Here is a 27,692-nt window from a genome sequence, read left to right as displayed (position 1 = left end):
TAACATACAGTAGAAGCAAATTCTTCAATATTGTAAAACCAATAACCACTAAAAAAAGATGCCCCACCCCCCGAAATCATCTGCGTGGGAAAGAAAGCAACAGAGGTGGGATTGGTTCACTTTTGGGCTGTAAACTGCAAACCATCTTTGTAATGTGAAAAAAATTACAAAAACGTCGTTCAGAGCATTTAAGGGAATACATGTTAAAAATATTTCTAAGTGTTGTTGTTGTTGTTGTGGAATGAAGCATGTCACCAGGGGGAGCTGTGTGTCTGGCTTACACGGTTTGTGGACAAGATAAGCAACCTGACTGCTGAAAATACTCTTAAGTAAGAAAGTTACTCCAATTATCATGTAAAATTATGTTTATTGTTTGGAGATGTATTTACATCTTTTCATCACAAAAATCAACAAAAGGTAGAAATTCAGTTCACCAAAATTTCATCTGCATACAGCCTTTATTGATTATGTATTGTATTATTATTTACAAGGCCCAAGTGTTCCTTTTCTAATTCATCACTAATGTTTTCATGTATTTTGTTTAACATAGAAGTAATAATGACAACTTTTAGTATTTAAAGTATGTTTTAATACAATATACATACAAAAACTAACACTTTGTAAAGTTACTTGAGTCTCTTGCACGATGACTTCTTGACTATATATTTGCAAACCTACTTGGAATTAACCTAATTTCTCATTTTTATCTTTTTGTCTTATTTTTTCCATCTTCTTTAGCTACATTCTGTTAAGTAAGTAAAGTTTGACATTATCATACTTTCTCATCAAAAGCTAAAATACAGACAGATCCAGAAGTATTTGAAGAGTGACAGAATCTTTGTCATTTTGCAGTTGTACACTACCATAATGAATTTAAAATAAAGCAATTAAAAAATAATTAAAGTGCTTTAGGCTTTAATTCAACTGTTTAAGCATTACAGCCATTTTAATACACAGTCCCACATTTTTAGAAGCTCAAGTGTAATTGGACAAAGGTAACATACTTGCACGGCTAAGGTTTGTGTTTAATACTTACATGAAAATCATTTGCATTGAATGACAGGACACAGAAAAAGAGTGAAAGTGAGAAAAACTATTATCCACACAAAATAAACATATTCACAGATTCTCTTGAGCATATGCAATAAAAATCTTCAAATGGTCAACCTGCAGACTTCCTCTCTCATACTGCAATAGTTCAACTTGTTATTTTATTGCACAACACTGTTCACACACCAATCGAGATGCGCTTTCATATTCTGGTTTTCAAAAGTCAGTCTATAAGTTTAATAGTTCAGTTTTTACTGCCACAACTCAAAACCTATTCAGTAGACATGTCTATGTATAACACAGGGTATGAGGCAAAAAAAAAAAACTACTACTGAGAAATTGGAGACATTTACTGTGCTGGCTGTCAAAGTCTGACTGTGTGATAATTTACTTCTTTGAAGTACAGATATTTTTGATTTGAAAGAGGCGTAGAGGAAGATTAAGTCTAAAATGTATATTTCTTGTTTGTAGTCCTTCATCAAGGAAGCTTGCTTTTTGGATTTGGAGATACTTAATGGAAAATAATCAATGGGTAGAGCAGCAGGATAGGATGCAGAAGTCTGCATGATCAATTCACAGCCTACTTACTAGGTGTGGTCCCTGAGCGAGACACTTAGCGCTAGCACCCTGGGTGCCCACTGTTCCCCCCTCATTCATTCTAAATAAACTTCATATTCTACTTCATATTATTTTTACCAGTCAGCTGCTCAGAGGCTACATGTCAGAATGTGTGTGAACTGGATAACTCCATGGGAATGAGTATTCGTGCAACAGCGTGGTGGCCTGGTAGTAGAAACTACCCTGAATAAATAAAGGGGGGTGGGGGGGAACACCAATAATGAATGGAAAAAAAAAAACTAGCAAACCACTGTTTCTTTAGAACTGAAGCTTCTATGGGGCAACTTTAATCTGTTGAATTCTGATGACATTGAGATTGTAGGCTGTTCCGTTCAGGACATTATCTGTTAAAAACTAAATGGAGAGAAAACAGAGAATAAATATTAGAAGATCTCTCTCTCTTCACTTCACATTTTGTGTGGACACATATCAATAAGAATGTTTCTTTACATACTGCTATTCTGTTTCACATACCTGTTTAACAAGGCTGGCGATGACTGAATGGTTTAGACCTTCCGAAGAGGTGATCTTCATCTGTAGATTTGCCAGTGAAAATAATCCTGAAGGGAAAAAAGATACATATGGAAATTAATGAAATATCTCCTTGAACACATCCATTTCTAATATTAAAAGGAAAACAAGTACATCATTATTTGCTTTATTAAATACTTTATAGTTATATAGTTATTATAAAATCCTAATTTGTACTTAATAGATAGGTTTTCTAGTGAAAAGTTATGTCATTTGTCATGTAACAGGTTCATAAGTTTAGTTGCCCTTGGGGTAAAAATGTACTTTATGAATTCTTTAGGACTCTGCAAATATGAATTTCAGCCATAGTCAAAACTTAATTCTCATAATGTTTCTTCTGTACAGACTATAAACTAATCCTAAACTTAAAATACAAAAAAGTTCAGTAGAAGTCGAGGAGGATGATAGATGATGTCAAGAAGGTCACTTGAAACGATTTCTGCAGATTATAAGCTGAACTCCCTAGAAGCAACAAGTTTCTTAGGGGTTTCACAAGCTCAATAGTTACAAATTATGAAGCAATCTACCTTAGACTTAGCCAGCAGACCAGGGCCAGTAAGCATAAGTTAAAAATAGAGATTACACAGACACTGTCATCCCAGAAAAACCTCAAGCAGGTCCTCCATGACATCATGGCCATCCAGGACTTGCACGTGACAAAAATGACTCTAAAATAACGATCACTTCAAGTGTCTACTGTCTCTTGAGCAGTCTAATATGAGTAGGAATAAAGGAGCTGGAGTAATGATTACTTCTCATCAAGGCCACAGTATAACGACAGCCAGAAGGCAGAAGTGACAATTCAGTTGAGAGAATGTGATCTGATTGATTGAAAATGTTTTGGTTTTTTTGCTTTCTCTGCCACCTGTTTCTCCCAGAGGGCGCTAGTGTCCTTCTGCTGAAATCCAGTAATCTTGAAACATACTTTAACTTTGCTGTTTAGCCTATTCTTGTCCTCCCTAGACAATCCATTATAACAGCAAATAAAATAAAAGATGCATAAGTTACATAAGTTGGAATCAGAGACAAAACAATTAAGCTGCTTTATGAAATGGATTTTTTTGTTGACCCTACTTGACAATCAGTTCGGTGTTTACATCAAACTTTGAATCAAACACAGGGCTAATGTACATTTTCATCATGATTATTCTCACTTTTGGTTTGGTTTTATTTCGCGTAAAAATCAATTATTTAGTCCTTTGTCCAGATCCAGAAAGTTATCATACCATTAAACAAAAACAAGTAAGGCCTGACCATGGTCTGAGTCAGTACCAAAAGCAAAGGTGACAGGAAACACCCTGTACACGAAAGCCTAGTAACAAACATACGTCCATTTACCCAAACCTGCTGAACTCCATCAAGTAAGAAAATCTAAAAGCATCAAAAGTAGCTGATCAAAATGAGACTGCACCTTAAAGGAAGAAAGACAAAAACATAGCAAATAAAATCCTTGCATAACACCTTGGTTTGTTTAGAACAAACACTTTTCCATCATAAACATCCTTAACAGCTTGGTAAGTAAACTGCAATTTGCCAACTATTAGGGAGTAAATCATGGTGTCACCATGGTTTCAAGAAAGAAACACTTTTCTGATAGGAGTTTGCTTTGATGTTTTCTCCTTGACTTAGGTTTTTGCTGCCTTGTACCTCACTTGTAAGTCGCTTTTGATAAAAGCATCTGCTAAATGTAAATGTAAAAATCAGGACATATACGTCGATTTTTTATATGCACCACCCGCAGAACCATAACATAGATTAATTGTCGGGTTTTTTTGGTGGGGGGCACACAAGACACATAATATTAAAAAGTTTTGAGTGTTTTAGTTGACTGCCAGTGATTAAAATCATCAAGAATGAAGTTAGGGGCATCTGGGCACAGTGTGTTACGTCACCAATCAGCTGTTCAGTGGATGTATGTAAACATGAAAAGAAAACTGTTAAAACTAACGTGGCAAGTGGTAAGAATGGAAAGAGTCCACCTGTTTGGTCTGCAGTTGGTTCCTCTCATCAGAAGGTTGACAAATTTAAGGATAATATTAACTGTGCTGTGTTTATATTTTGGGGTTTTCGTTTATTTCTTGATTATTTTGCCTTAGTTGAAATTCATCTTTAAAGCTTTAAACCACAATACAATGACTATCATGTCCACAATTAGAGTATGTACACTTCTGATTACAACTGTATCTTTGGGTAATTATTTAATCCTGGCTTGATGTACAAGTCTATTTCTATGCTGTCTTGATAGGCAAATCCACTATTGAATCATAATCAAAGCTATTCTCACCTTGAGTTGTTAACATTGTGGGGGATGGAGCACTAACTGATGTTACAGCAGCTGTTGTTTGTGTTCCGGTTGTGGACATGGTTGTAATTGCTGGTGTTTCAGTTGTGGTCGTAGTTGGTGTTTTGGTTGTGGTTGTTCTTGGTTTTTCAGTTGTGGTTGTGGTTGGTGTTTCAGTTGTGGTGGTTGTAGTTGGTGTTTCAGTTGTGGTTGTGGTTGGTGTTTCAGTTGTGGTTGTTTCAGTTGTGGTGGTCGTAGTAGGTGTTTTAGTTGTGGTTGTGGTTGGTGTTTCAGTTGTTGTGGTTGGTGTTTCAGTTGTAGTGGTCGTCGTTGGTGTTTCAGTTGTGGTGGTCGTAGTTGGTGTTTCAGTTGTGGTTGGTGTTTCAGTTGTGGTGGTCGTACTTGGTGTTTCAGTTGTGGTGGTTGTAGTTGGTGTTTCAGTAGTGGTTGTGGTTGGTGTTTCAGTTGTGGTGGTCGTAGTTGGTGTTTCAGTTGTGGTTGGTGTTTCAGTTGTGGTGGTCGTAGTTGGTGTTTCAGTTGTGGTTGGTGTTTCAGTTGTGGTGGTCGTAGTTGGTGTTTCAGTTGTGGTGGTTGTAGTTGGTGTTTCAGTTGTGGTGGTCGTAGTTGGTGTTTCAGTTGTTGTTGTGGTTGGTGTTTCAGTTGTGGTGGTCGTAGTTGGTGTTTCAATTGTGGTTGTTTCAGGTGTGGTGGTCGTAGTTGGTGTTTCAGTTGTGGTGGTCGTAGTTGGTGTTTCAGTTGTGGTTGTGGTTGGTGTTTCAGTTGTGGTGGTTGGTGTTTCAGTTGTGGTGGTCGTCGTTGGTGTTTCAGTTGTGGTGGTCGTAGTTGGTGTTTCAGTTGTGGTGGTTGTAGTTGGTGTTTCAGTTGTGGTTGTGGTTGGTGTTTCAGTTGTGGTGGTCGTAGTTGGTGTTTCAGTTGTGGTTGGTGTTTCAGTTGTGGTGGTCGTAGTTGGTGTTTCAGTTGTGGTGGTCGTAGTTGGTGTTTCAGTTGTGGTGGTCGTAGTTGGTGTTTCAGTTGTGGTTGTGGTTGGTGATTCAGTTGTGGTCGTGGTTGGTGTTTCAGTTGTGGTGGTCGTAGTTGGTGTTTCAGTTGTTGTTGTGGTTGGTGTTTCAGTTGTGGTGGTCGTAGTTGGTGTTTCAATTGTGGTTGTTTCAGGTGTGGTGGTCGTACTTGGTGTTTCAGTTGTGGTGGTCGTAGTTGGTGTTTCAGTTGTGGTTGTGGTTGGTGTTTCAGTTGTGGTGGTCGTAGTTGGTGTTTCAGTTGTGGTGGTCGTAGTTGGTGTTTCAGTTGTGGTGGTCGTTGTTGGTGTTTCAGTTGTGATGGTCGTAGTTGGTGTTTCACTTGTTGTAATGGCTTCAGTTATGGTCGTAGTTGGTGATTCAGTTGTTGTCGTGGTTGGTGTTTCAGTTGTGGTGGTCGTCGTTGGTGTTTCAGTTGTGGTTGGTGTTTCAGTTGTGGTGGTCGTAGTTGGTGTTTCAGTTGTGCTGGTCGTGGTTGGTGTTTCTGTTGTGGTGGTCATAGTTGGTGTTTCAATTGTGGTTGTTGTGGTTGGTGTTTCAGTTGTGATGGTCGTAGTTGGTGTTTCTGTTGTGGTGGTCGTAGTTGGTGTTTCAGTTGTGGTTGTTGTGGTTGGTGTTTCCGTTGTGGTGGTCGTAGTTGGTGTTTCAGTTGTGGTTGTGGTTGGTGTTTCATTTGTGGTGGTCGTAGTTGGTGTTTCAGTTGTGGTGGTCGTAGTTGGTGTTTCAGTTGTGGTGGTTGTAGTTGGTGTTTCAGTTGTGGTGGTGGTTGGTGTTTCAGTTGTGCTGGTCGTGGTTGGTGTTTCTGTTGTGGTGGTCGTAGTTGGTGTTTCAATTGTGGTTGTTGTGGTTGGTGTTTCCGTTGTGATGGTCGTAGTGGGTGTTTCAGTTGTGATGGTCGTAGTTGGTGTTTCCGTTGTGATGGTCGTAGTTGGTGTTTCAGTTGTGGTTGTTTCAGTTGTGGTGGTCGTAGTTGGTGTTTCAGTTGTGGTTGTTTCAGTTGTGGTGGTCGTAGTTGGTGTTTCAGTTATGGTTGTGGTTGGTGTTTCAGTTGTGGTGGTCGTAGTTGGTGTTTCAGTTGTGGTTGTGGTTGGTGTTTCTGTTGTGGTGGTCGTAGTTGGTGTTTCAGTTGTGGTGGTCGTAGTTGGTGTTTCAGTTGTGGTTGGTGTTTCAGTTGTGGTGGTCGTAGTTGGTGTTTCAGTTGTGGTGGTTGTAGTTGGTGTTTCAATTGTGGTTGTTGTGGTTGGTGTTTCCGTTGTGATGGTCGTAGTGGGTGTTTCAGTTGTGATGGTCGTGGTTGGTGTTTCTGTTGTGGTGGTCGTAGTTGGCGTTTCAATTGTGGTTGTTGTGGTTGGTGTTTCCGTTGTGATGGTCGTAGTGGGTGTTTCAGTTGTGATGGTCGTAGTTGGTGTTTCTGTTGTGGTGGTCGTAGTTGGTGTTTCAGTTGTGGTTGTTTCAGTTGTGGTGGTCGTATTTGGTGTTTCAGTTGTGGTTGTTTCAGTTGTGGTGGTCGTTGTTGGTGTTTCAGTTGTGGTGGTCGTAGTTGGTGTTTCAGTTGTGGTGGTCGTAGTTGGTGTTTCAGTTGTGGTTGTGGTTGGTGATTCAGTTGTGGTCGTGGTTGGTGTTTCAGTTGTGGTGGTCGTAGTTGGTGTTTCAGTTGTTGTTGTGGTTGGTGTTTCAGTTGTGGTGGTCGTAGTTGGTGTTTCAGTTGTGGTGGTTGTAGTTGGTGTTTCAATTGTGGTTGTTGTGGTTGGTGTTTCCGTTGTGATGGTCGTAGTGGGTGTTTCAGTTGTGATGGTCGTAGTTGGTGTTTCTGTTGTGGTGGTCGTAGTTGGTGTTTCAGTTGTGGTTGTTGTGGTTGGTGTTTCCGTTGTGGTGGTCGTAGTTGGTGTTTCAGTTGTGGTTGTTTCAGTTGTGGTGGTTGTAGTTGGTGTTTCAGTTGTGGTTGTTTGAGTTGTGGTGGTCGTTGTTGGTGTTTCAGTTGAGGTTGTGGTTGGTGTTTCAGTTGTAGTGGTCGTAGTTGGTGTTTCAGTTGTGGTTGTGGTTGGTGTTTCAGTTGCGGTGGTCGTCGTTGGTGTTTCAGTTGTGGTGGTCGTAATTGGTGTTTCAGTTGTGGTTGGTGTTTCAGTTGTGGTTGTTTCAGTTGTGGTGGTCGTAGTTGGTGTTTCAGTTGTGGTGGTCGTAGTTGGTGTTTCAGTTGTGGTTGTGGTTGGTGTTTCAGTTGTGGTGGTCGTAGTTGGTGTTTCGGTTGTGGTGGTTGTAGTTGGTGTTTCAGTTGTGGTTGTTGTGGTTGGTGTTTCCGTTGTGGTGGTCGTAGTTGGTGTTTCAGTTGTGGTTGTTTCAGTTGTGGTTGTCGTAGTTGGTGTTTCAGTTGTGGTTGTTTCAGTTGTGGTGGTCGTCGTTGGTGTTTCAGTTGTGGTGGTCGTAATTGGTGTTTCAGTTGTGGTGGTCGTAATTGGTGTTTCAGTTGTGGTTGGTGTTTCAGTTGTGGTACCTTCAGTTGTGGTGGTCGTAGTTGGTGTTTCAGTTGTGGTGGTCGTAGTTGGTGTTTCAGTTGAGGTTGTGGTTGGTGTTTCAGTTGTAGTGGTCGTAGTTGGTGTTTCAGTTGTGGTTGTGGTTGGTATTTCAGTTGCGGTGGTCGTCGTTGGTGTTTCAGTTGTGGTGGTCGTAATTGGTGTTTCAGTTGTGGTTGGTGTTTCAGTTGTGGTTGTTTCAGTTGTGGTGGTCGTAGTTGGTGTTTCAGTTGTGGTGGTCGTAGTTGGTGTTTCAGTTGTGGTTGTGGTTGGTGTTTCAGTTGTGGTGGTCGTAGTTGGTGTTTCGGTTGTGGTGGTTGTAGTTGGTGTTTCAGTTGTGGTGGTGGTTGGTGTTTCAGTTGTGGTGGTCGTGGTTGGTGTTTCTGTTGTGGTGGTTGTAGTTGGTGTTTCAGTTGTGGTTGTTGTGGTTGGTGTTTCCGTTGTGGTGGTCGTAGTTGGTGTTTCAGTTGTGGTTGTTTCAGTTGTGGTTGTCGTAGTTGGTGTTTCAGTTGTGGTTGTTTCAGTTGTGGTGGTCGTCGTTGGTGTTTCAGTTGTGGTGGTCGTAATTGGTGTTTCAGTAGTGGTGGTCGTAATTGGTGTTTCAGTTGTGGTTGGTGTTTCAGTTGTGGTTGTTTCAGTTGTGGTGGTCGTAGTTGGTGTTTCAGTTGTGGTGGTCGTAGTTGGTGTTTCAGTTGTGGTTGTGGTTGGTGTTTCAGTTGTGGTGGTCGTAGTTGGTGTTTCGGTTGTGGTGGTTGTAGTTGGTGTTTCAGTTGTGGTTGTTGTGGTTGGTGTTTCCGTTGTGGTGGTCGTAGTTGGTGTTTCAGTTGTGGTTGTTTCAGTTGTGGTTGTCGTAGTTGGTGTTTCAGTTGTGGTTGTTTCAGTTGTGGTGGTCGTCGTTGGTGTTTCAGTTGTGGTGGTCGTAATTGGTGTTTCAGTTGTGGTGGTCGTAATTGGTGTTTCAGTTGTGGTTGGTGTTTCAGTTGTGGTACCTTCAGTTGTGGTGGTCGTAGTTGGTGTTTCAGTTGTGGTGGTCGTAGTTGGTGTTTCAGTTGAGGTTGTGGTTGGTGTTTCAGTTGTAGTGGTCGTAGTTGGTGTTTCAGTTGTGGTTGTGGTTGGTGTTTCAGTTGCGGTGGTCGTCGTTGGTGTTTCAGTTGTGGTGGTCGTAATTGGTGTTTCAGTTGTGGTTGGTGTTTCAGTTGTGGTTGTTTCAGTTGTGGTGGTCGTAGTTGGTGTTTCAGTTGTGGTGGTCGTAGTTGGTGTTTCAGTTGTGGTTGTGGTTGGTGTTTCAGTTGTGGTGGTCGTAGTTGGTGTTTCGGTTGTGGTGGTTGTAGTTGGTGTTTCAGTTGTGGTGGTGGTTGGTGTTTCAGTTGTGGTGGTCGTGGTTGGTGTTTCTGTTGTGGTGGTTGTAGTTGGTGTTTCAGTTGTGGTTGTTGTGGTTGGTGTTTCCGTTGTGGTGGTCGTAGTTGGTGTTTCAGTTGTGGTTGTTTCAGTTGTGGTTGTCGTAGTTGGTGTTTCAGTTGTGGTTGTTTCAGTTGTGGTGGTCGTCGTTGGTGTTTCAGTTGTGGTGGTCGTAATTGGTGTTTCAGTTGTGGTGGTCGTAATTGGTGTTTCAGTTGTGGTTGGTGTTTCAGTTGTGGTACCTTCAGTTGTGGTGGTCGTAGTTGGTGTTTCAGTTGTGGTGGTCGTAGTTGGTTTTTCAGTTGTGGTGGTTGTAAATGGTGATTCAGTTGTGGTGGTGGTTGGTGTTTCAGTTGTGGTGGTCGTAGTGGGTGTTTCAGTTGTGATGGTCGTAGTTGGTGTTTCTGTTGTGGTGGTCGTAGTTGGTGTTTCAGTTGTGGGTGTTGTGGTTGGTGTTTCCGTTGTGGTGGTCGTAGTTGGTGTTTCAGTTGTGGTGGTCGTAGTTGGTGTTTCAGTTGTGGTTGGTGTTTCAGTTGTGGTGGTCGTACTTGGTGTTTCAGTTGTGGTGGTTGTAGTTGGTGTTTCAATTGTGGTTGTTGTGGTTGGTGTTTCCGTTGTGATGGTCGTAGTGGGTGTTTCAGTTGTGGTGGTCGTAGTTGGTGTTTCTGTTGTGGTGGTCGTAGTTGGTGTTTCAGTTGTGGTTGGTGTTTCAGTTGTGGTGGTCGTAGTTGGTGTTTCAGTTGTGGTGGTTGTAGTTGGTGTTTCAATTGTGGTTGTTGTGGTTGGTGTTTCCGTTGTGATGGTCGTAGTGGGTGTTTCAGTTGTGATGGTCGTAGTTGGTGTTTCAGTTGTGGTGGTTGTAGTTGGCGTTTCAATTGTGGTTGTTGTGGTTGGTGTTTCCGTTGTGATGGTCGTAGTGGGTGTTTCAGTTGTGATGGTCGTAGTTGGTGTTTCTGTTGTGGTGGTCGTAGTTGGTGTTTCGGTTGTGGTGGTTGTAGTTGGTGTTTCAGTTGTGGTGGTGGTTGGTGTTTCAGTTGTGGTGGTCGTGGTTGGTGTTTCTGTTGTGGTGGTTGTAGTTGGTGTTTCAGTTGTGGTTGTTGTGGTTGGTGTTTCCGTTGTGGTGGTCGTAGTTGGTGTTTCAGTTGTGGTTGTTTCAGTTGTGGTTGTCGTAGTTGGTGTTTCAGTTGTGGTTGTTTCAGTTGTGGTGGTCGTCGTTGGTGTTTCAGTTGTGGTGGTCGTAATTGGTGTTTCAGTTGTGGTGGTCGTAATTGGTGTTTCAGTTGTGGTTGGTGTTTCAGTTGTGGTACCTTCAGTTGTGGTGGTCGTAGTTGGTGTTTCAGTTGTGGTGGTCGTAGTTGGTTTTTCAGTTGTGGTGGTTGTAAATGGTGATTCAGTTGTGGTGGTGGTTGGTGTTTCAGTTGTGGTGGTCGTAGTGGGTGTTTCAGTTGTGATGGTCGTAGTTGGTGTTTCTGTTGTGGTGGTCGTAGTTGGTGTTTCAGTTGTGGGTGTTGTGGTTGGTGTTTCCGTTGTGGTGGTCGTAGTTGGTGTTTCAGTTGTGGTGGTCGTAGTTGGTGTTTCAGTTGTGGTTGGTGTTTCAGTTGTGGTGGTCGTATTTGGTGTTTCAGTTGTGGTGGTTGTAGTTGGTGTTTCAATTGTGGTTGTTGTGGTTGGTGTTTCCGTTGTGATGGTCGTAGTGGGTGTTTCAGTTGTGGTGGTCGTAGTTGGTGTTTCTGTTGTGGTGGTCGTAGTTGGTGTTTCAGTTGTGGTTGGTGTTTCAGTTGTGGTGGTCGTAGTTGGTGTTTCAGTTGTGGTGGTTGTAGTTGGTGTTTCAATTGTGGTTGTTGTGGTTGGTGTTTCCGTTGTGATGGTCGTAGTGGGTGTTTCAGTTGTGATGGTCGTAGTTGGTGTTTCAGTTGTGGTGGTTGTAGTTGGCGTTTCAATTGTGGTTGTTGTGGTTGGTGTTTCCGTTGTGATGGTCGTAGTGGGTGTTTCAGTTGTGATGGTCGTAGTTGGTGTTTCTGTTGTGGTGGTCGTAGTTGGTGTTTCAGTTGTGGTTGTTTCAGTTGTGGTGGTCGTAGTTGGTGTTTCAGTTGTGGTTGTTTCAGTTGTGGTGGTCGTTGTTGGTGTTTCAGTTGTGGTGGTCGTAGTTGGTGTTTCAGTTGTGGTGGTCGTAGTTGGTGTTTCAGTTGTGGTTGTGGTTGGTGATTCAGTTGTGGTCGTGGTTGGTGTTTCAGTTGTGGTGGTCGTAGTTGGTGTTTCAGTTGTTGTTGTGGTTGGTGTTTCAGTTGTGGTGGTCGTAGTTGGTGTTTCAATTGTGGTTGTTTCAGGTGTGGTGGTCGTAGTTGGTGTTTCAGTTGTGGTGGTCGTAGTTGGTGTTTCAGTTGTGGTTGTGGTTGGTGTTTCAGTTGTGCTGGTCGTGGTTGGTGTTTCTGTTGTGGTGGTCGTAGTTGGTGTTTCAATTGTGGTTGTTGTGGTTGGTGTTTCCGTTGTGATGGTCGTAGTGGGTGTTTCAGTTGTGATGGTCGTAGTTGGTGTTTCCGTTGTGGTGGTCGTAGTTGGTGTTTCAGTTGTGGTTGTTTCAGTTGTGGTGGTCGTAGTTGGTGTTTCAGTTGTGGTTGTTTCAGTTGTGGTGGTTGTAGTTGGTGTTTCAGTTGTGGTTGTTTCAGTTGTGGTGGTCGTAGTTGGTGTTTCAGTTGTGGTTGTGGTTGGTGTTTCAGTTGTGGTGGTCGTAGTTGGTGTTTCAGTTGTGGTTGTGGTTGGTGTTTCTGTTGTGGTGGTCGTAGTTGGTGTTTCAGTTGTGGTGGTCGTAGTTGGTGTTTCAGTTGTGGTTGTGGTTGGTGTTTCAGTTGTGGTGGTCGTAGTTGGTGTTTCAGTTGTGGTTGTGGTTGGTGTTTCTGTTGTGGTGGTCGTAGTTGGTGTTTCAGTTGTGGTGGTCGTAGTTGGTGTTTCAGTTGTGGTTGGTGTTTCAGTTGTGGTGGTCGTAGTTGGTGTTTCAGTTGTGGTGGTTGTAGTTGGTGTTTCAATTGTGGTTGTTGTGGTTGGTGTTTCCGTTGTGATGGTCGTAGTGGGTGTTTCAGTTGTGATGGTCGTAGTTGGTGTTTCAGTTGTGGTGGTTGTAGTTGGCGTTTCAATTGTGGTTGTTGTGGTTGGTGTTTCCGTTGTGATGGTCGTAGTGGGTGTTTCAGTTGTGATGGTCGTAGTTGGTGTTTCTGTTGTGGTGGTCGTAGTTGGTGTTTCAGTTGTGGTTGTTTCAGTTGTGGTGGTTGTAGTTGGTGTTTCAGTTGTGGTTGTTTCAGTTGTGGTGGTCGTTGTTGGTGTTTCAGTTGTGGTGGTCGTAGTTGGTGTTTCAGTTGTGGTGGTCGTAGTTGGTGTTTCAGTTGTGGTTGTGGTTGGTGTTTCAGTTGTGGTCGTGGTTGGTGTTTCAGTTGTGGTGGTCGTAGTTGGTGTTTCAGTTGTTGTTGTGGTTGGTGTTTCAGTTGTGGTGGTCGTAGTTGATGTTTCAATTGTGGTTGTTTCAGGTGTGGTGGTCGTAGTTGGTGTTTCAGTTGTGGTGGTCGTAGTTGGTGTTTCAGTTGTGGTTGTGGTTGGTGTTTCAGTTGTGGTGGTCGTAGTTGGTGTTTCAGTTGTGATGTTCGTAGTTGGTGTTTCACTTGTTGTAATGGCTTCAGTTATGGTCATAGTTGGTGATTCAGTTGTGGTCGTGGTTGGTGTTTCAGTTGTGGTGGTCGTCGTTGGTGTTTCAGTTGTGGTTGGTGTTTCAGTTGTGGTGGTCGTAGTTGATGTTTCAGTTGTGGTTGGTGTTTCAGTTGTGGTGGTCGTAGTTGGTGTTTCAGTTGTGCTGGTCGTGGTTTGTGTTTCTGTTGTGGTTGTTTCAGTTGTGGTTGGTGTTTCAGTTGTGGTTGGTGTTTCAGTTGTGGTGGTCATAGTTGGTGTTTCAATTGTGGTTGTTGTGGTTGGTGTTTCAGTTGTGATGGTCGTAGTTGGTGTTTCTGTTGTGGTGTTCGTAGTTGGTGTTTCAGTTGTGGTTGTTGTGGTTGGTGTTTCCTTTGTGGTGGTCGTAGTTGGTGTTTCAGTTGTGGTTGTGGTTGGTGTTTCATTTGTGGTGGTCGTAGTTGGTGTTTCAGTTGTGGTGGTCGTAGTTGGTGTTTCAGTTGTGGTGGTCGTAGTTGGTGTTTCAGTTGTGGTGGTTGTAGTTGGTGTTTCAGTTGTGGTGGTGGTTGGTGTTTCAGTTGTGCTGGTCGTGGTTGGTGTTTCTGTTGTGGTGGTCGTAGTTGGTGTTTCAATTGTGGTTGTTGTGGTTGGTGTTTCCGTTGTTATGGTCGTAGTGGGTGTTTCAGTTGTGATGGTCGTAGTTGGTGTTTCCGTTGTGGTGGTCGTAGTTGGTTTTTCCGTTGTCGTTGTTTCAGTTGTGGTGGTCGTAGTTGGTGTTTCAGTTGTGGTTGTTTCAGTTGTGGTGGTCGTAGTTGGTGTTTCAGTTGTGGTTGTGGTTGGTGTTTCAGTTGTGGTGGTCGTAGTTGGTGTTTCAGTTGTGGTTGTGGTTGGTGTTTCAGTTGTGGTGGTCGTAGTTGGTGTTTCAGTTGTGGTGGTTGTAGTTGGTGTTTCAGTTGTGGTGGTCGTGGTTGGTGTTTCAGTTGTGGTTGGTGTTTCAGTTTTGGTGGTCGTAGTTGGTGTTTCAGTTGTGGTGGTTGTAGTTGGTGTTTCAATTGTGGTTGTTGTGGTTGGTATTTCCGTTGTGATGGTCGTAGTGGGTGTTTCAGTTGTGATGGTCGTAGTTGGTGTTTCTGTTGTGGTGGTCGTAGTTGGTGTTTCAGTTGTGGTTGTTGTGGTTGGTGTTTCCGTTGTGGTGGTCGTAGTTGGTGTTTCAGTTGTGGTTGTTTCAGTTGTGGTGGTTGTAGTTCGTGTTTCAGTTGTGGTTGTTTGAGTTGTGGTGGTCGTTGTTGGTGTTTCAGTTGAGGTTGTGGTTGGTGTTTCAGTTGTAGTGGTCGTAGTTGGTGTTTCAGTTGTGGTTGTGGTTGGTGTTTCAGTTGCGGTGGTCGTCGTTGGTGTTTCAGTTGTGGTGGTCGTAATTGGTGTTTCAGTTGTGGTTGGTGTTTCAGTTGTGGTTGTTTCAGTTGTGGTGGTCGTAGTTGGTGTTTCAGTTGTGGTGGTCGTAGTTGGTGTTTCAGTTGTGGTTGTGGTTGGTGTTTCAGTTGTGGTGGTCGTAGTTGGTGTTTCGGTTGTGGTGGTCGTAGTTGGTGTTTCAGTTGTGGTGGTGGTTGGTGTTTCAGTTGTGGTGGTCGTGGTTGGTGTTTCTGTTGTGGTGGTTGTAGTTGGTGTTTCAGTTGTGGTTGTTGTGGTTGGTGTTTCCGTTGTGGTGGTCGTAGTTGGTGTTTCAGTTGTGGTTGTTTCAGTTGTGGTTGTCGTAGTTGGTGTTTCAGTTGTGGTTGTTTCAGTTGTGGTGGTCGTCGTTGGTGTTTCAGTTGTGGTGGTCGTAATTGGTGTTTCAGTTGTGGTGGTCGTAATTGGTGTTTCAGTTGTGGTTGGTGTTTCAGTTGTGGTACCTTCAGTTGTGGTGGTCGTAGTTGGTGTTTCAGTTGTGGTGGTCGTAGTTGGTTTTTCAGTTGTGGTGGTTGTAAATGGTGATTCAGTTGTGGTGGTGGTTGGTGTTTCAGTTGTGGTGGTCGTAGTGGGTGTTTCAGTTGTGGTGGTCGTCGTTGGTGTTTCAGTTGTGGTGGTTGTAATTGGTGTTTCAGTTGTGGTTGGTGTTTCAGTTGTGGTTGTTTCAGTTGTGGTGGTCGTAGTTGGTGTTTCAGTTGTGGTGGTCGTAGTTGGTGTTTCAGTTGTGGTGGTTGTAGTTGGTGTCTCAGTTGTGGTGGTCGTAGTTGGTGTTTCAGTTGTGGTTGTGGTTGGTGTTTCAGTTGTGGTGGTCGTAGTTGGGGTTTCAGTTGTGGTTGTTTCAGGCGTGGTGGTCGTAGTTGGTGTTTCAGTTGTGGTTGTTTCAGTTGTGGTGGTCGTTGTTGGTGTTTCAGTTGTGGTGGTCGTAATTGGTGTTTCAGTTGTGGTTGTTGATTCAGTTGTGGTTGTTTCAGTTGTGGTGGTCGTAGTTGGTGTTTCAATTGTGGTTGGTGTTTCAGTTGTGGTGGTCGTCGTTGGTGTTTCAGTTGTGGTGGTCGTAGTTGGTGTTTCAGTTGTGGTGGTCGTAGTTGGTGTTTCAGTTGTGGGGGTTGTAGTTGGTGTCTCAGTTGTGGTGGTCGTAGTTGGTGTTTCAGTTCTGGTTGGTGTTTCAATTGTGGTTGTTTCAGGTGTGGTGGTCGTAGTTGGTGTTTCAGTTGTGGTGGTTGTAGTTGGTCTTTCAGTTGTGGTGGTCGTAGTTGGTGTTTCAGTTGTGGTTGGTGTTTCAGTTGTGGTGGTCATAGTTGGTATTTCAGTTGTGCTGGTCGTAGTGGGTGTTTCTGTTGTGGTTGGTGTTTCAGTTGTGGTGGTCGTCGTTAGTGTTTCAGTTGTGGTGGTCGTCGTTGGTGTTTCAGTTGTGGTGGTCGTAGTGGGTGTTTCAGTTGTGGTGGTTGTAGTTGGTGTTTCAGTTGTGGTAGTTGTAGTTGGTGTTTCAGTTATGGTGGTCGTAGTTGGTGTTTCAGTTGTGGTTGGTGTTTCAGTTGTGGTGGTCGTTGTTGGTGTTTCAGTTGTGGTGGTCGTAGTTGGTGTTTCAGTTGTGGTTGTGGTTGGTGTTTCAGTTATGGTGGTCGTAGTTGGTGTTTCAGTTGTGGTTGGTGTTTCAGTTGTGGTGGTCGTCGTTGGTGTTTCAGTTGTGGTGGTCGTCGTTGGAGTTTCAGTTGTGGTGGTCGTAGTGGGTGTTTCAGTTGTGGTGGTTGTAGTTGGTGTTTCAGTTGTGGTTGGTGTTTCAGTTGTGGTGGTCGTTGTTGGTGTTTCAGTTGTGGTGGTCGTAGTTGGTGTTTCAGTTGTGGTTGTGGTTGGTGTTTCAGTTATGGTGGTCGTAGTTGGTGTTTCAGTTGTGGTTGGTGTTTCAGTTGTGGTGGTCGTCGTTGGTGTTTCAGTTGTGGTGGTCGTCGTTGGAGTTTCAGTTGTGGTGGTCGTAGTTGGTGTTTCAGTTGTGGTTGGTGTTTCAGTTGTGGTGGTCGTCGTTGGTGTTTCAGTTGTGGTGGTCGTCGTTGGAGTTTCAGTTGTGGTGGTCGTAGTTGGTGTTTCAGTTATGGTGGTCGTAGTTGGAGTTTCAGTTGTGGTTGTGGTTGGTGTTTCAGTTATGGTGGTCGTTGTTGGTGTTTCAGTTGTGGTGGTCGTAGTTGGTGTTTCAGTTGTGGTTGGTGTTTCAGTTGTGGTGGTCGTTGTTGGTGTTTCAGTTGTGGTGGTCGTAGTTGGTGTTTCAGTTGTGGTTGGTGTTTCAGTTGTGGTGGTCGTCGTTGGTGTTTCAGTTGTGGTGGTCGTCGTTGGAGTTTCAGTTGTGGTGGTCGTAGTGGGTGTTTCAGTTGTGGTGGTTGTAGTTGGTGTTTCAGTTGTGGTAGTTGTATTTGGTGTTTCAGTTATGGTTGGTGTTTCAGTTGTGGTGGTCGTAGTTGGTGTTTCAGTTGTGGTTGTGGTTGGTTTTTCAGTTGTGGTGGTCGTCGTTGGTGTTTCAGTTGTGGTGGTTGTAGTTGGTGTTTCAGTTGTAGTTGTGGTTGGTGTGTCAGTTGTGGTGGTCGTCGTTGGTGTTTCAGTTGTGGTGGTCGTAGTTGGTGTTTCAGATGTGGTGGTCATAGTTGGTGTTTCAGTTGTGGTTGTTTCAGTTGTGGTGGTTGTCGTTGGTGTTTCAGTTGTGGTGGTCGTAGTGGGTGTTTCAGTTGTGGTGGTCGTAGTTGGTGTTTCAGTTTTCGTGGTCGTCGTTGGTGTTTCAGTTGTGGTTGTTTCTGTTGTGGTGGTCGTCGTTGGTGTTTCAGTTGTGGTGGTTGTAGTTGGTGTTTCAGTTGAGGTTGTTTCAGTTGTGGTGGTCGTAGTGGGTGTTTTAGTTGTGGTGGTCGTAGTGGGTGTTTCAGTTGTAGTGGTCGTAGTGGGTGTTTTAGTTGTGGTGGTCGTAGTTGGTGTGTCAGTTGTGGTGGTCGTAGTTGCTGTTTCAGTTGTGGTTGTGATTGGTGTTTCCGTTGTGGTGGTCGTAGTGGGTGATTCAGTTGTGGTTGTTGTAGTTGTGGTAGTCGTAGTTGGTTTTTCAGTTGTGGTTGGTGTTTCCGTTGTGGTTGTCGTAGTTGGTGTTTCAGTTGTGGTCGTGGTTGGTGTTTCAGTTGTGGTGGTCGTAGTTGGTGTTTCAGTTGTGGTTGTTTCAGTTGTGGTGGTCGTAGTTGGTGTTTCAGTTGTGGTTGTTTCAGTTGTGGTGGTCGTTGTTGGTGTTTCAGTTGTGGTTGGTGTTTCCGTTGTGGTGGTCGTAGTTGGTGTTTCAGTTGTGGTCGTGGTTGGTGTTTCAGTTGTGGTGGTCGTAGTTGGTGTTTCTGTTGTTGTGGTCGTAGTTGGTGTTTCAGTTGTGGTTGTTGTTTGTGCTTCAGTTGTGGTCGTCGTATCAGTTGTGGTGGTTGGTGTTTCCGTTGTGGTTGTGGTTGTTGTTTCCGTTGTGGTTGTGGTTGGTGTTTCAGCTGTGGCTGTTGGTGATTCAGTTTTGGCCGTTGTCTCGGTTGTTGTCGTTTCCATAGTGGTCAGGGTTGTAGGAGTTTCAGTTGTTGTTTCATCTGTTGATGTACAGGTAATTAGCTTTTGTTTAACTTTCAAAATGTACTCACATCAATCACCCATAGCAATGTGTCAGCAAGTAACTAAAATTGATTTTTTTTATCCATCTAAAATAAATAAATAAAGTTAATAAACCATATTCAACTTTATTGTAACCTACATAAAAAAATTTAATTATATATATATATATATATATATATATATATATATATATATATATATATATATATATATATATATATATATATATAATATACGTTTTTAGGGTTTAGTTTATTAGTCACATATGTACTTGTAGTTACTGAATTGTTGTGTTGTCATTGAAGTAAGAATAACCCACTTTCAGTCCAGTTGTATGTTCGTAGGTACATTAATAGGAATTAGTATAATAGGAATCTGGGAATAAGTGCAATTCAGTACTAATCTACACTGTGGAAATATTATTCAATGATTAGTGCTTTTTGAAGGAGACACCAACAGTGGGAAAACCTAAGCAAAGATCATGAAATATCACATGCATAACAGAATCTAAGCCATTTATGTCAGTATTATGTCATGGATTTCACATTAGCTTCTCTGGAAATGCTCTTTCTGGAAATAAAATAAATATTCTGCTTTAGCTTTATCCAACAGACAACCAATTAAAGTCTTAAAAAAATAACTTAGAGATATATTTGTGATTAAATATTTACTTTGTCCACAGGTTGCTTGAAAATATCCAATCAAAAATATCCAGCAAAGTATTTTTCTTTCCATGGTGAGGTTTTCTTCTCTTTAGTCCACAGACAGACAAATACTTTGACTGAGAATAAACATAGCACTTAGTCCTTTATTGCTCCTCCCTTTGCTAAAAGGGGAATGACAGGTCGTGGTGAGAGAGGCTGCATTTTTATAGATACACAGTTACAAAATATAAAACAATACAAATTGAATAATCACACACAAAGTTTTAAAACATGAATATGTGAGTTGTAATTGTTAACTCTGATCATCTTAATTTGGTTCTTACATTGTTTTTAAGTTAAACTACAGTAAGAAATCATTTATTTGTTTCTTTAGAACTTTATTCACGTTTGCATAGTTTACTACCATATAAATTTTGGGAAATTAGGATAGAAACCAATGACTTATTTGCTTTTTGTTTTCAAATGACTTCCATATTTATTCAATAATGAAAATCACAGGCTCATACAGCTAATATTTAAGGCAGATTATGCTGTATGTAATGTCTAAGAAAAGTTAATTTGCAGCCCCATCTCTGGTTGGGCTTTTCAATCAGATTAAAAGATTCAAACAATAATTGAATAGTATAACACAAAAAAATAATACCCTTGCACATAATGTGGTCTTGCCAGAGCCAAACCTTTACTGGAAAACCAAGTTGTCGTACAGGTTTTGCAGTCACGCAGTGCAATTACTTCTTCCTTGCTCACAATAGGTTTTGAAACTTGACTTCAATAATTAATATTAGTATTTAAAAGTAAGCCTCCATCTACAATCTGTCAATTCTAATAACAATGTCTGTATACTACTTTGCTGGTTCACTGAACTTGTTTTATTAAATGTTTCAGACAAAGAAACATGGCAGTGCTTTAAATCTTTGTTGTCTTTATGTCTGCAATAAATGAACAGTACAAATCATCGTTTTACAAAAAACAACAAAGTGGAGAAGTCGAAACCCAAAGCCTTCAAGCTGTTGTGTCTGAACTGTGAATTTACTTCCATGTGTGACTTCAGATGTTCATGAAAATCCTAAAAGATTCCTCATCTCTGTCAATAATGTCCAGAAAACACTTTTTTGTTCATCGGGTGTAATAAAGTATTGTTCAAAATAATAGCAATACAATGTGACTAACCAGAATAATCCAGGTTTTTAGTATTTTTTTTTATTGCTACGTGGAAAACAAGTTACCAGTAGGTGCAGTAGATTCTCAGGAAACAAACAAGACCCAGCATTCGTGATATACACGCTCGTAAGACTGTGCAATTGGGCAATTAGTTGAAAGGGGTGTGTTCATAAAATAGCAGTGTCTGCCGTTGACTGTACAAACTCAAAACTATTTTGTACAAAGGTTTTTGTTTCTTGGATTTAGGATCCTGTGAATCACTAAACTAATATTTAGTTGTATGACCACAGTTTTTTAAAACTGCTTCACATCTGTGTGGCATGGAGTCAACCAACTTGTTCCACCTCTCAGCCGTTATTCCACTCCATGATTCTTTAACAACAACTGGTTTACTAGTGTGTTTGGGGTCATTGTCTTGTTGAAACAACCATTTCAAGGGCATGTCCTCTTCAGCATAAGGCCACATGACCTCTTCAAGTATTTTGACATCTGGGAAGTGGGGGCACTAGTTGCTGGAGTTTTAGGAGAGGAACGTTGTCCCATTCATGTCTGATGCAGAATTCTACAGCACCCAGACTCTGTTATGATAGATGCAGTATGTGGCTTAGCATTTGTTTGCTGAAAATGCAAGGCCTTCCCAGAAAGAGACATCTTCTGGATGGGAGCATATGTTGCTTTAAAACCTCTATGTACTTTTCAGCATTGACGGTGCCTTTCCAGAAGTGTCAGCTGCCCACACCATAGGCACCCACATACCATCAGAGATGCAGGCTTTTGAAATGTCTGCTAATAACAAGCTGGATGGTCCCTCTCCTCTTTAGTCCACAGGACACAGCGTCCACAGTTTCCAAAAAGAAACACGGCAGGCTTCTTCTTTGCATGATACAGCTTGAACTTACATTTGTGGATTGCATGGCAAACTGCGTTCACAGACAGTGATTCTGAATTTGTTTTAGATTTGTGCCAATTACTTTTCAAGCCTTTTATTGCCCCTCTTCCAAGCCCAGTAGAAATTGGGGAGGGTTGCGTCAAGAAGGGCATCTGGCATAAAAACTGTGCCAAATCAACATGCGAATGATCCACTGTGACGACCCTGAAACTCACGGGATAAGCCGAAAGGGAAAAAAATAAATAAATATATATATATACACATTTGTTTGCAAATGTATATTTACATTTTACACATCATCCCAACTTCTATTGTATGTTTGATGCATTATTTAATAGGTTGTTCTATAGTGTCTGATATTTTAATGTACATTTTTATTTTGCTTCTCACATAGTCCTGCTGTTTTGACATGTGAAACAAACAGACATTGATATCTAGCTCCTGTCTGATTGGTCCAGTCTGAATGTAGACTCACAGTCACCGAAGTTGTCAGTGTATTTGTGTCTTGTGATCTCTATTACGAATCTCTATAAGTAAATGTGGCAGCAAGAACTCAACTTCCTCAATCTTCACATATTTCAAATCACGTTACAACCAGAATGTTTATGTTTGTTTATTTCATACTGAAATGTCAGACCATAAATCAGGAGTCAAGATGTGAGAGAAAAATCTGCAACACTGTAACACTGTACCTGAAAGTTCTTTTCCTTACTCTTGTATACATTAGTATTATGTTAAAAATCTACAGGAATACCACAAGAACCGGTTTAAGTAGTTTGAATTACTTCTTTTTTCCTTTTCAGAACATGTTGTGATAAGTGACACTGTCAAGATAATTACTGCAAATAGTATATGATTCATGATTGAAGCATGAACTTGCACAATAAAGACTGGGACTAAGTGAAACAGTATGTTTGTTTGCGTTAATGTTAAAAAAAGTAAGTAAGTAGTTTAACTACTTCCACTACTTCCTATCCACTCTGCACAGGTCTCCAGTCTTTCTCATGGCCAAAACAGAGAGACAGTGTACAAGACAGACAGATATGAATATAGGAGTTTTGGAAATATTGAAAATATCCATTAGTAAAACTGGTTTTTCATATGAGAGATTATATCACCTTTCTTTTTTCTTTGAACCTAAATTTTGGCTTCCTTACTAAAACAAAGCCATCAGTGGTCCTCAGCGTACTTGGAATGGAGTCCGCCGACCTTTAAGCAACTGCTCAAAGCATCAAGTTGGAATTTCAAGACAGCCAGCCAATCACCCTGACTCATAACATTGGATTAAAGAACCTTTATTGCCTTTAGCTGGTTCAGGTCAATTCCGGGCAAAGGAAGAATGAGAGAATCCGATCACTCTTTGACCTGCAGGATACAGGCACGAGAAAACAAATCCCATTTTCCACTGATCTCAACACCTGTAACCACAGTAACTGTATACAAACAAAAATGCCAATAACTGTTGCCTCCAAATACCACAATGTTTTTATATCATATGAATATTTAGCTAAGAGCCCAGGACAAAAGGAGACTAAAACGTCATCTAACATAACTACACTAAATTGTTTTCAGTTTTTGTAACTGCAACTAAAATAACTAAACCACAATGACTCATGATCTCACAAGTGCCTTTGACTTGCATTCGTGCATTTAGCTCATTTCTAAAATATATATTATGTATTGCCATTCAGCTGAAAAATACAAAGATAAGAATTTTGGTCCATATCCACCTGGCCTTCATGATCCAAGTCTTGGACTTTATTTTCTCTTTTCTTAGATCTTAGTCTTCCTGTCGGAGGCTCGGTCTTGTTACTGTAGCTTTTGTTTCAATAAATTGTTTGGGAGGAAGAAATTACCATTTCGTGCTCCTACTCAAATGCCCTACGATAATGATTTAATATCACTGTAGCATGAACCTTTTACATTTTACATAAATTTCACCTAAAAGTCGAATATCCCTAAGTTTTTGTGAGTAGTTTATATACCCTCCACTCAATCCTCATCAGTTTAAAAGCTCTGAGAGCTTGGTCCTGTTGTGTTGTCAGTTCGGTTTGAACAGTAGATTTATTGTGTGGCTCTCAGTATGTGTTTATCGTTTAGGGTTTGGTTTTTGTTTTTCGGGTGGGGGATGCATCATACGTCTATTTACTTTTACTGTTTCCTGGCTGAAACAAAGCCATCAGTGATGCTCACTCAGTCTCCTGACTTGCCAAGTCACTTTAGTTATATGGGATGTGGGCATATTAGATTGATCTGGCTGCCTTTAGGCAACTGCTCAGAGCACTAAACTGGAATTTCAAGTCACATAATTAATCACTCGGTTCATCTAAGGTAATGCAGGTTTAAAAAGCTTCCTTGACTTTAGCTTTAAGACCATTGACAATCAACTTCAGCCACATAAATGGTGGATAACATCACTTGCATCAACATGGAGTCCACTTTGTCAGCCTGAATGCAGCATTGTCCCACACTTGCATCCAAACTCAATTTTAGATTTTCACCTGCAACCTATTTTATTGTGAATGTTTTTACTTATACTGTTGAATAATTTAAAGCAAATGCAACTAATGCTACCAAAGTAATTATCACTAAGGCCCGGCTTCAATGTTTCTTTCTGCCTCAGCTTGTACCACATCTCACAAAATGACACATCACGTTATATTTTTTTTATAAATATTTTATATTCCCATCACAATACAGAGTTCTGAGTACTGTATTAATGTAGATCACAAAAGTAAAAACTTAAAGGCTTGTTAACATATATGGCCATTGGGGCGAACACATTTTAGAATAATTTGCCTGACACCCTCTAACATGCTCCAACCCTCCAACTAACTAACAGGATTCTCCTTTCTGTGTATTGATCATCCAAAGATTTTAAAGACAAACAGTTGTTTGACCCTGAGCAAGAATCCATTCTGAGGCTCAGTCAACACATCTGCAATAGCAAAGGAAGAATGACAGAAATGCTGCTTGTCCAAGGCCAAATATGAAAGTGAAAACTTGTGTCACTGGTAACATATTGCATTCTCCACTTAGCCATCCTGCTGATCTAAGCTGACGTGACAGCTTGTACAAAGGCTCCTGTATGATGATTTACATTTGTGTTCCTTCATATCAGGTTGTGCAACACAGCAGCCATGAGCTCCTCTTTAATGTTCACTCATGTGTATAGACAGCACAATGCGATATGCTAATCCAGTACACAAGACTCCTCTTCCATCAGCATTGTGCTCAGCACATGTTAAGTGATGCTTTTGATATAAAATAGGATTTCAATTGCATCTTTGTAGATCATCAATAGTAGGGGAGCTATTGAGCTGTCGAAGCGACTGGTCTGTCATTAGGCAGCTGCCAGACTCATTAAGTCTGAGGGAGCCTCAGCGTTATTCGACCACTGTTCTCCAAGGCAGGTTTGGTGTTAGTCCCTTCTTCCATGGTGCCCCAAGACATTAGCAGTCATCTTTATGAAAATCCTGTTTTGGGCCGAAAACAAAAAAAATGGTACATGTACAGGATTGGAAAAACGTATAATTGTAAAAGCCTCTTGTCAGTAAATGCAAATTCTTCTTCTTTTCCTTTCGGCTGTTCCCTTTCAGGAGTCGCCACAGCAAATCATGTGCCTCCATCTAACTCCATCCTCTGCATCCTCTTCACTCACACCAACTAACTTCATGTTCTCTCTCACTACATCCATAAATCTCCTCTTTGGTCTTCCTCTAGACCTCCTGCCTGGCAGCTCCAACCTCAGCATCCTTCTATCGATATATTCACAGTTTCTCCTCTGAACATGTCCAAACCACCTCAATCTGGCCTCTCTGACTTTATCTCCAACACATCTAACATTAGCTGTCCCTCTGATGTCCTCATTCCTGATCCTGTCCATCCTCTAAGTACTGCACCTATTCTTTTCCCTGCGTTTGCTAGAGAGGCATTCATAGTCTATGAGGGCAAATGAAAATATGTGTCTGGTTTTTCCTCCCAGCCCACATGTTTTGGTTTACTGTTACCAACAAACTGTGAAACCTGTCACCTGAGATGTATTATGTATTATTGTATCCTTTGATATTGGCAACTCTTTTGATTTCTTATGCTTTTCCCTGTGTATGTAGTGGATGTGTCAGGATCTTGTTGCACTTCCTGTCCCTGGACTTTTATTTTGTGGCCCCTTCTCCTTACTTCCTGTCCCTGGTTATGTTCACCCAGCTTTACCCTCGTTGTCCCTCATTGTTTGCACCTGTTCCCCCTTCTATTTAAGTTCAGTCTCCCCTTCACTTCCCTGCCAGATCCTCGTCATTGTTAATGTGGTCTCTGCCATCGTGATTACTATCTTCCTTGTTGCCGTTATTATCCTCACCAACCCCACAGTAGACTCTGGACTTTTGGTAAAACCTGAAACTTATGTTTCTCGCACTCTTGGGAAATCTGGACTCCAGCATCTTGGACTTGGGTATTCTGGACTCTGTGTTTCCTGTGTGGTTTTGGTCTGAGGTTTGCCTTTTGTTTAATTCAGTATTTTGGCCTAGTCCCTAGTTTTCTCCGCTTGTTTTATCCTGGTTTTTTCATGTTTAGGTTTGCTTGTGTGCTCTTCAGTTTGCCAGTGCTTTATGTTGAGTTTGTTTGTGACTGCCTCCCCTTAGTCCTTGTGTTTATGTGCTCCCCCAACTCTGTTACTTTGGTATTGTTCCCTTCCAGTGTGTTTTTTAAGTTGTGCTCCGTTTTACTTTAATCATTATTACGTCTTAGCCTTTGTTCAGTAGTTTGTTCTTTGATATTTCTTAGTCTCCTTAGCCTTACCCTTGTGTTCACCCGCTCTAGTGGTTTAACGTTTATCTGTGCCTTAGTTTATCAGTAGCCTCTGTTAGTTCTTTCTCTAACTTGTCCCCTGAGCCCGAGCTGTGTTTATTTTCTTTTACTGGAATCTGTACCATGCCAGGTGACCATGGTTTAATAGTCCACATTAGATAGTGTATCCTGAAGAGGTCCGCTCTTAACATAATGACCTATTTTTGCTTGCTGGTCGACCTCTCAGAGAGTCAGTTGTGGAGTTTGAGATTCTTTATTTCCTCTTCTATTTTGAGGTGCCTGCCAACAGTATAAGAAACCATGTCCTTCCCTTTTTCTCAACCAATTTACAAAACAAAGTTGTGAAATTTGATCCACCTTCATATAGACTGTAAGATGCCTGTAATAATCTAATTCTCAATCTAATTCTCAATTATCGTAGCCCCCATCAAAAGGCAGTAGTAAATAATACGTATATTATTTCATTGAATTCTATAATTTTGTACAATGTTGTGACGTTGATTTTTCACATACTATGTGCGCTGCTTTTAATGTGGCACACGACCTATATCAGGCAAAGAAGTGGCCTGTCAGGTTAGTCTGGTTGCATCACATTACAGTTAAGCACAGTGCCTCTGTGTTAAGTAAGTGTTGGCAATATAAATTATGCTTCACTTATGTGTGGAGCAGTTATGAAAATGATCTAAAATCAGTCTAATAGCAATGTACATGACATGTTGAAAGTAATAAGAGCATCTGTTTACAGTATTAAATTCTATTTATTGACTCCTGTGAAACCAGAGCACTGTTGTGCAGTAATTCTACTCTTTGATGTAGTCACAGGGCGCCAGTGTTGTGCTGTGCTTCATCTGCCTGCCAACATCTGCATTTAAGAGCTTTACATTTTTTTAAACTTTGGATGACAAAGGATGATTAAATGTATTGATTTGGAAAAAATAGCTGACAATAGTTGATGTCTTTTGCTTGGTTCCTGCTCAGAATAAATACATCAAACACATTTACACAAACTATGATGCACTAGTGATGGATAACAGTGAGTGTATTTATGGTCTAAGACTTAATAATATATTAATATTAAAGTACAGTTGCATATTATCTTGAATGTACTGTATCACAAGCTGATATAATCTTGTGGCTGATTAGTGATTGTTTACATTGTCTGTTTTGCTCAGCTTAGACTTTTAAAAGCTTTAGGAATGCAAAGTGTTAAAAAGCTGGTTGGAAAAACCATCAAAAGTTTAAGCACCTTGACTGTACTCTGATGACAGAGTTAGTGTGTCGGTTGTGGTCGTAGTTGGTGTGTTGGTTGTGTCAGCTTTGGATGTAGTTGGTGTTTCAGTTGTGGTTGTTTCAGTTGTGGATGTAATTGGTGTTTCAGTTGTGGTCGTCGTTTCAGTTGTGGTTGTAGTTGGTGTGTCGGTTGTGGTCGTCGTTTCAGTTGTTGTCGATTCGGTTGTGGTTGTGTCAGTTGTGAATGTAGTGGGTATTTCAGTTGTGGTTTCAGTTGTGGTTGTGGATGTAGTTGGTGTGTCGGTTGTTGTTGTAGTTGGTCTTTTGGTTGTGGTCGTCGTTTCAGTTGTTTCACTTGTGGTTGGTGTGTCAGTGTTGGTCGTCGTTTCAATTGTGGTTGTAGTTGGTGTGTCTGTTGTGGTCCTCGTTTCAGTTGTGGTTGGTGTCTCGGTTGTGGTCGTGGGTGGTGTGTCAGTTGCGATTGTAGTTGGTGTTTCTGTTGTCGTTGTAGTTGGTATTTCAGTTGTGGTCGTCGTTTGAGTTGTGGTTGTAGTTGGTGTGTAGGTTGTGGTTTTGTCAGTTGTTTATGTAGTTGGTGTTTCAATTGTGGTTGTCGTTTCAGCTGTGGTTGTAGTTAGTGTTTTCGTTGTGGTCATCGTTTCAGTTGTTGTCGTAGTTGGTTGTTCAGTTGTGATCGTCGTTTCAGTTGTGGTTGTAGTTGGTGTTTCAATTGTGGTCGTAGTTGGTGGTTCAATTGTGGTCGTAGTTGGTGGTTCAGCTGGTGTTGTAGTTAGTGTTTTCATTGTGGTT

At 41.6% G+C, this 27,692-nt stretch overlaps 1 protein-coding gene across 1 annotated transcript; it reads right to left on the bottom strand.

Moving 5' to 3' along the window:
- Window positions 1-900: 900 nt before the first annotated feature.
- LOC137131897 (mucin-2-like) lies at window positions 901-24,284 on the bottom strand. Its single transcript, XM_067513737.1, has 4 exons — window positions 24,242-24,284; window positions 4,484-14,206; window positions 2,143-2,228; window positions 901-2,022 (listed from the first exon to the last, which is right to left on the bottom strand). The coding sequence occupies exons 1-4, from the start codon at window positions 24,282-24,284 to the stop codon at window positions 1,942-1,944; spliced, it is 9,933 nt and encodes a 3,310-aa protein (XP_067369838.1). The 3' UTR covers window positions 901-1,941.
- Between the last annotated feature and the right edge of the window lie 3,408 nt (window positions 24,285-27,692).

The sequence above is a fragment of the Channa argus genome, chromosome 8 (assembly GCF_033026475.1).
Source record: "Channa argus isolate prfri chromosome 8, Channa argus male v1.0, whole genome shotgun sequence".
Taxonomy (NCBI): Eukaryota; Metazoa; Chordata; class Actinopteri; order Anabantiformes; family Channidae; genus Channa; species Channa argus.
Note: the sequence above shows the minus strand (reverse complement) of the source record. Positions and strands in the feature narration are given on the sequence as shown.

Excerpts from the sequence above, each read along its gene's own strand:
- LOC137131897 (XM_067513737.1), bottom strand. The coding sequence starts at position 24,284 with ATGGAAGAAGGGACTAACACCAAACCTGCCTTGGAGAACAGTG. Across the intron at positions 14,207-24,241 it reads ACCTGCCTTGGAGAACAGTG|AAACACCAACTACGACCATC; the intron begins GTCGAATAACGC and ends CCACCACAACAG. Across the intron at positions 2,023-2,142 it reads TCGCCAGCCTTGTTAAACAG|TTTTTAACAGATAATGTCCT; the intron begins GTATGTGAAACA and ends CTCTCCATTTAG.